The sequence below is a fragment of the Tenrec ecaudatus genome, chromosome 15, assembly GCF_050624435.1.
Source record: "Tenrec ecaudatus isolate mTenEca1 chromosome 15, mTenEca1.hap1, whole genome shotgun sequence".
NCBI classification, from domain to species: domain Eukaryota; kingdom Metazoa; phylum Chordata; class Mammalia; order Afrosoricida; family Tenrecidae; genus Tenrec; species Tenrec ecaudatus.
Genome location: NC_134544.1, coordinates 45,658,474 through 45,665,811, shown reverse-complemented (window position 1 = coordinate 45,665,811; position 7,338 = coordinate 45,658,474). Strand labels below are relative to the sequence as shown.

The 7,338-nt window shown below is 39.0% G+C and overlaps 1 protein-coding gene across 1 annotated transcript; it reads left to right on the top strand.

Annotated features, from left to right (window-relative positions):
- Positions 1-2,631: 2,631 nt before the first annotated feature.
- On the top strand, positions 2,632-3,874 carry LOC142427303 (protein SET-like). The gene is given in 1 exon segment (XM_075532542.1): positions 2,632-3,874. A coding segment is annotated over 1 exon segment (843 nt). The 3' UTR covers positions 3,475-3,874.
- Positions 3,875-7,338: the final 3,464 nt, after the last annotated feature.

The window sequence follows — 7,338 nt, the reverse complement described above, 5'->3', positions numbered from 1 at the left end:
ACAAGTTAGAAATGGCAATAAGGGGGTCATAATGATCAGCTAGTGAACAATAAAAGCTCAGATTCTAAGTCTATCGAATGCCTTCCTGAATTTTAAGCTAAATTGAGTATAAAAGACTCTGAAATGACAAAGGAGGTTATGTTTGAGGGCTTTGTTTAGTTTTTCTTGATTTAAGTATGTTGGTCCTTTTGGTTACCATCAAGTAGCTGAGGACTCATAGCAACACCATGAGGCCCTGGGTGTCGGAATGGTTAAGCAGCCTAAGCATTCAACCACCAGCACTTGAGGTTAGCGGTTCAAATGCCCTCCAAGGCACCTCAGAAGACAGACCTGAAGATCCACTTTAAACACCTCATGGTGTTTTAAACCATACTCATAAGCCTTCCTTGATTCCTAAAGCCTAACTATGTTTAATAGGTAACCACTCCCATTTCTTGCACTAAAAGGAAAGAAATGTCCATAGGTCCACTCTTCAGCTGTGAAGTATGGTCTATTCTTGGCACTTCATACATATTTGAGTCAACCTGTCAGAGCCTATGAAAACAGTTTCATTCAGGTCATATTACAAACATCTCAGCTTTATCAAATATTGTGAAATGTTCATATATGGATTTCTCTCTTTAATTGTGAAATAACTCTTTGCTTTCTCTTCAGTGTAATTTTCAATATTTTATTTTTTTCTCTAAAGATTTTTCATACCTTAGGATAGGATTTATTTTAAATGGAATTATTAAATATTATTGAATACCTGCTATATACGGTAGGTAGCCCTGATGACACAATGGATAAGCACTCAGTCGCCAGAGTAAATGTCAGTGGTTTGGACCCTTCAATTGCATCATGAGAGAAAAATGTGGCCTGGGAGCTCTATGTGCCAATTCTTCCCTGTACCCATCTACCCAGAATGAGTCAGAATCAACTCAATGCCACGGGGACCCTGGTGGCATAGTGGTCACCAATTGGGTTGCTTTGAGTCAGAATCGACTTGATGACAGTACTTGGTTTTTATTATATACCAGGCTGAAGGGGCAGAAATGAATAGTGCTAAGGTACTTTTAACTCTTTCAACAATTCCAGCATCTCATGATAAAAACATCCATTCTGTTGATTTCAGTATCTACTTACTCTTTGATTGCTCTTCATGTAAACATTTCTCAAGTGTGCTCTCCACGGTGGCATGAGGGGAATTCTGTGTTCCTATCATTGTCTGAAAGTCTAGTGACGCCACCATTGCTTTCTCCTCCATTTAACAAAGCAGCAGCTGACAGGGCAAAACCCTGCTTTGTGTGAGTGGGAAAGTCTGACACTTGTCTGCCAAACATCCACTTTGAAAAGAAGCTCAAACCCAAAACAAATCATTTGGAATACTGGAGTCTAAAACACCACAAGCTAAGTTAATCAGTGGGCTGCTCTCAGCACAGTTCTAGTTTGAATATCCTCAATTAAAGGCATCAATTTCTTGGCGTGAGTTTCTGACAGTTCTTCGATGATGTACAGCTACAACCATTGCTCAATTATAGTCAACAGAAACATACTTGCATGCGGTATGATTAATATTGTTTCATAATTTCCACATTCTCTTGGGTAACGTTTCTGTGGAATGGATTCAAATGTGACTATCAATTGGCTTGCTAGAGGCTATCCTCCAAATGAATTGGCATGAATGAATGAGGAATGAGCTCCCCCACAGTTGCATCAGTTACTGAAACACCTGAATTGAGATTCCAAATTAATGGAAATATATTTTATACCAATGTCCTCAGCAAAGCTGAAGCTGAAATGATTTCATAAATATGATCTGCTCTTGACCATATGCTATCTCCTGAAGTAGTTTAACATCACTTAAAAATAAAAATAATTGTCTACCTTAGAGTGCAATACTGTCAATAATCAGATAATGTCCACAGGCCTGTAAGGAAGAGCAGTTAAATGAAATTATTCAACGTTACACACAACAAAGTTAAAGATATTGATTTCCACTATTACAGTTTGAACCTGATCATGCATGTAATCAAGATGCATCAATAAGTACTAGTGACTGGAATTCAGGAGTTGGAAACAAAGGAAAAGGATTGGTATTTTGAAAAACGTGACTTTTCTGATAGGAAAGGTGCTAGAGATCACATAATAGAAGTTTGCCAAAATTAAAGTTGTCATCACGTGGGGAAAAAATGCCAATCATTATTTATTGCACTATTTGTGATTTCTTCCTTTTTCAATTCTTAACATCTTTTATTACTCTTAATATTTTCTACATATCCTGTGCCTTTTAAACATATGCAAAATGGACATAACTATTCTTTTGTGTGTTTGAACTATTATTTTGTGTGTGTGTATGTCTGTGTTATTGCTTGAAGTGAACTTGTTTGTCTCAAGACTCCAAGTCCATTTCAGTTTCACTTTCCTCCTTTTTTCTTTAAGCCACTCAGACCACTGTTTAGGCTTGAGGGCGAAGGAATCTGGATGATGGACATAACTTTTCTAATGTGCCTTTCTAACCTAGCTTTGTCCTCTCTGAGCCAGTCTTGATTATTATTTTTCCTTAGAAAGTATCCTGTTGAGGCGGTTTCCTCTGGAGGCCAGCGGCTCTTTCGCGCGTCCCTCGGGTTCCGCTGGCCGACAGCAAGCAGCATGGCCCCTAAACGCCAGTCTTCGAGCCTGCCGCAAATGAAGAAACCTAAGGTGCAGGAGACCCCGGCCCCCCCGAAGGAAGAAAAAGAATAGCAGGAAGCAATTGAACATATTGATGAGGTACAAAATGAAATAGACAGACTTAATGAACAAGCCAGTGAGGAGATTTTGAAAGTAGAACAGAAATATAACAAACTCCGCCAACCATTCTTTCAGAAGAGGTCAGAATTGATCGCCAAAATCCCCAATTTTTGGGTAACAACATTTGTCAACCATCCGCAAGTGTCTGCATTGCTTGGGGAAGAGGATGAAGAGGCTTTGCATTATTTGACCAGAGCTGAAGTGACAGAGTTTGAAGACATTAAATCAGGTTACAGAATAGATTTTTATTTTGATGAAAATCCTTACTTTGAAAATAAAGTTCTCTCCAAAGAATCTCATCTGAATGAGAGTGGTGATCCATCTTCAAAATCAACTGAAATCAAATGGAAATCTGGAAAGGACTTGACGAAACGTTCCAGTCAAACACAGAACAAAGCTAGCAGGAAGGGGCAGCATGACGAACCTGAGAGTGTCTTGACCTGGTTTACCGACCATTCTGATGCCGGCGCAGATGAATTAGGAGAGGTCATCAAAGATGATATTTGGCCAAATCCATTGCAGTACTATTTGGTTCCTGATATGGATGATGTGGAAGGTGAAGGAGAAGAAGATGATGATGACGATGAAGAAGAAGAAGGTTTAGAAGATATTGATGAAGAAGGGGATGAAGACGAAGGGGAAGAAGATGAAGATGATGACGAGGGAGAGGAAGGAGAGGAGGATGAAGGAGAGGATGACTAACAGAACACTGATGGATTCCAACCTTTTTAATTTTCTTCAGTCCCTGGGAGCAAGTTGCAGTCTTTTTTGTTTTGTTTTCTTCCTCTTGTGCTCAGTCACCCTGTTCTTGAGGTCTCTTTTCTCTACACCATGGTTCTCAACTTATTTGGGGGTGGAGGGAATAATGCCTTGTGCAGAATACAGTGGAAAAGAATCTCTACCCCCTTGTGTTCAAATTAATTTTTGTCCCTTCCTGTCTCAAAAACAATGGAATCAACACACCACCGTGCTCTGTGGGAAAACAAAACCCTCTGCTCCCTTGGCCCTGCTGGCAGCTGGAGGGTGCTAGGCCCCTGTGTAGTAGTGCATAGAACTCTAGCTTCTTTCCTCCTTCCTCTGTACACTGGGCTCAGAGATTACACTGTGTCTCTATGTGAATGTGGACAGTTAGCATTTACCAACATGTATCTGTCTACTTCTCTTGTTTAAAAAAAGGAAAAAAAACTTAAAGAAAGGGGGTTATAGAAGGTCAGCAAAGGGTGGGTTTGAGATGTTTGGGTGGGTTAAGTGGGCATTTTGACAACATGGCTTCTCCTTTGGCATGTTTAATTGTGATGTTTAACAGACATCCTTGCTGTTTAAGATGACACTTTTAAAATAAAATTATCTCCTAATGATGACTTGAGCCCTGCCACTCGATGGGAGAATCAGCAGAACCTGTAGGATCATCTTTGGAATTGACATTCTCTATTGTAATTTTGTTCCTGTTTATTTTTAAATTTTCTTTTTGTTTCACTGGAAAGGAAAGATGCTCAGTTTTAAAGGTTAAAAGTGTACAAGTTGCTTTGTTACAATAAAACTAAATGTGTACACACACAAAAAAAAGTATCCTGTTTTCCCTCTTAATTTTTATGTATATATTTTATTTGGCTGCCCAATATTGTGATGATTGTGTAGTGGGTTTTTTTTAGAAATATTAAGTAATTCATAATTAGAATTTTAACAATTGACTAAATTTCTTAAAACTCTACATTCTTTCAGCTTTTGCATAAACCTCTCAGAAGATGTAATAAAGCAATATTTAATTTTTCCTGTTATTATAAATGAGACACTACAAATTATAGTTTTCCATTAGAAACAGGGACATTTCCCCCCACCCCGAATTAGGTTAATTTGCTATCATGTATAAGCTGATCTTAATTTAATATTCCAATGAGCCCCATGAAAATCTCTGAGGTTCTTTCTCCCTTTCTTTCTGTAAAACGTTCACCTTTCATTACTCGGTGCTGAAAACTCTGGCCTCGTTGAATTCCCTAAACTCTCCGCTCATAGAGTCCTCTGGGTTCGATTTAGATTCTTGAGAAGTCGTCAATTACTCCGGCCTTTCTGCCTGTAATTCCGATGGGATGTACTGTTATTTTGGACTCGGTACTTGTGGCTATGATAACATTTTGGAGGGCGTGCTCTGCAATAATTATTGACACTATTGAGTTGGGATGAAGTCCTGACTTTAGTCGCGTGAACCAAGTCAGACCCTTTGCTTCCTTCTGAGCATGGGCTGCTGAAAGACAGGACTACACCTCCATCGAAGCCACCTCTCTGTGTCTCACACCCATATCAGGCACGGAAAAGCATCCCAGGACCAGTGGATGAAGAGAACTTTGAAGGTCTCCGTCAGAAGTGGTGGAGGCCATTACCAGAGACATCAGAGACGATGGGCCATGCCAAGAACTGAGGCCGAGGCAAGGAAACTATGAGAGAGACTAAAGGAGCAGTACTAAGACTATAGGACTGTAAGGCAGAGTGACAGTCAGGCTTCCTGACCCATGGAAGTAGAAGCCAATGGACCACATGGCTAAGAGGCTGAGGACCAGAGAAAGATCTAGCTGCCCACTAAGGAAAGGTTTTGCTGTGGGCCAATGACTGTAACCTTACTGTTTACTTATCCTGACTCGTGCTAACCTATTACCATTCCTAATAAATCCCCATAGTTCTAAGTTTTATCTGTGAGCTCTGTGTGGTCATTTCCATGAATTATTGAGCCCAGCATAGAACAGTGCAGAGGGAGGAATGGTTGGTGTCCGCATGGAGTAAAGAAGGAAGGAGGGTCGAGGCATGTCTGACCCCACTCTTGTGGCCATAAGGAAGTCAGAGGAGATCAAATATGGCCCCGATGCCAATTTCCCCATTCCTTCCTCTACAGCCAGAGGGTGGCAACTGTCATATGGGAAAAAATGTGGAACTTGCTTCACTCACTTCCCATCATGGAAAATCACTACTTTGTTGTTTAATGCTGACTTTCTCCCAAACCAGTGTTTTATAAATGCTGTTCAATATTTTAGGATGACTGTGCTTTATTATATATAATCTTAAATAAAAGTATAAGTCTTCCTGAAGTAAGCTTTGATTCTTTTTGTGGGATCAATTTGAATAGTACATTGGAAAAGACACTGAATTTTCATATGAAAAGCAAACAATTTAAGGCAGAATGGATATGTATTATGTGCACATGCAATCTGTATTTTCATTTCTATAAAATATCTTTTACTTATTTTGTATTTAGAACAGATGGGTTTTTTGCTTTATTAATCATCTTTAAGGAAAACACAGCAAATTAAATCTCTTTTTCCTATTTTAATGACCCTGTGTCATACATTGATTTATCGTGACCAGCCATAGACAAATTGTTACTTACATTATAGTTTGTAAATTTTTAATCTATGCCATTACTGTGAAAAGAGTAAAACAATGCTGTAATTAAAGTGATTATGAATATTACATGTATGTAAATATTTTAGAACACGTGAAGTCACCCTCACCCCATATTATTACAATGTATGGCATTCTCTCAGAGCATGTGATTTTGGGTTTCATGTTAAACACGTACTTAATAAATGATTCACTGCAAGAAAATCTGTGCTTTCTCAATAGGTGAGGGAAAGAATTGAAACAATTATTTACATAAGTCCAAAACAAATAAACCGACATAATAAAACAATCAGCTGAAATCCCTCTAAATATGACAAGGTTTTAATTATTGAGGCAATTCCCAACACAAATCAATTCACAAAGAAGTTGTATTTTTAAATGAATATTGTCCATGTTCTCCTTGGCTTGCATCCCCACATGTTAAGTGGGGATAAATGGATTAGGATAAGTATGTAGAGAATTCAACAATGATGCATAAACCATGTAAATAATGATTAGTCATGATTTATACATGATATTTTCAAGCAAAGGGTACACCTCAAATTACAGTTGGAGCACAAATACTTAATGTTCCATAATTAATAAAGTAATGTTTCTTTTCTTTTTTTCCTTTTTTGTGCCCTTCACCAACTTTTCTGTTGTTCATCCACCTGGGAGGGCTTTATATGGTAATCCAGTGATTGATTTCCCCCTTCTCCCCCACCTTCTCCTTATTTACCTGGTATCTCTATTCCCATGGTTGGCCCTGAGGGGTTTATCTATCCTGGATTTCCTGTGTTTCGAGCTCTTATCTGTAGCAGTGTGTATGTTATGGTCTAATCCAATTTATAAGGTAGACTTGAGGTCATGATAGTGGGGGTACAGAAGCATTAAGGAACTAGAGGAAAATTGTGTTTCATCAGTGCTATATGGCACCCTGATTGACTCATCTCTTCCTTGGGGCCCTTCTGTGAGGGGATGTCCAGATGGGCTTTGGGTCTGCACCCCATGTCCTCCACTCATTCACATTGGGTATGATTTTGTTTTGAGTCTTAGATGCCTGATACCTTATCCCATCCGCACTTCATGATCACACAGACTGGTGTGCTTCATCCATGCGAACTTTGTTGCTTCTCAACTAGATGGCCACTTGTTTATTTTCATATCTTTTGATAGCTGGGCACCATCAGCTTTCTT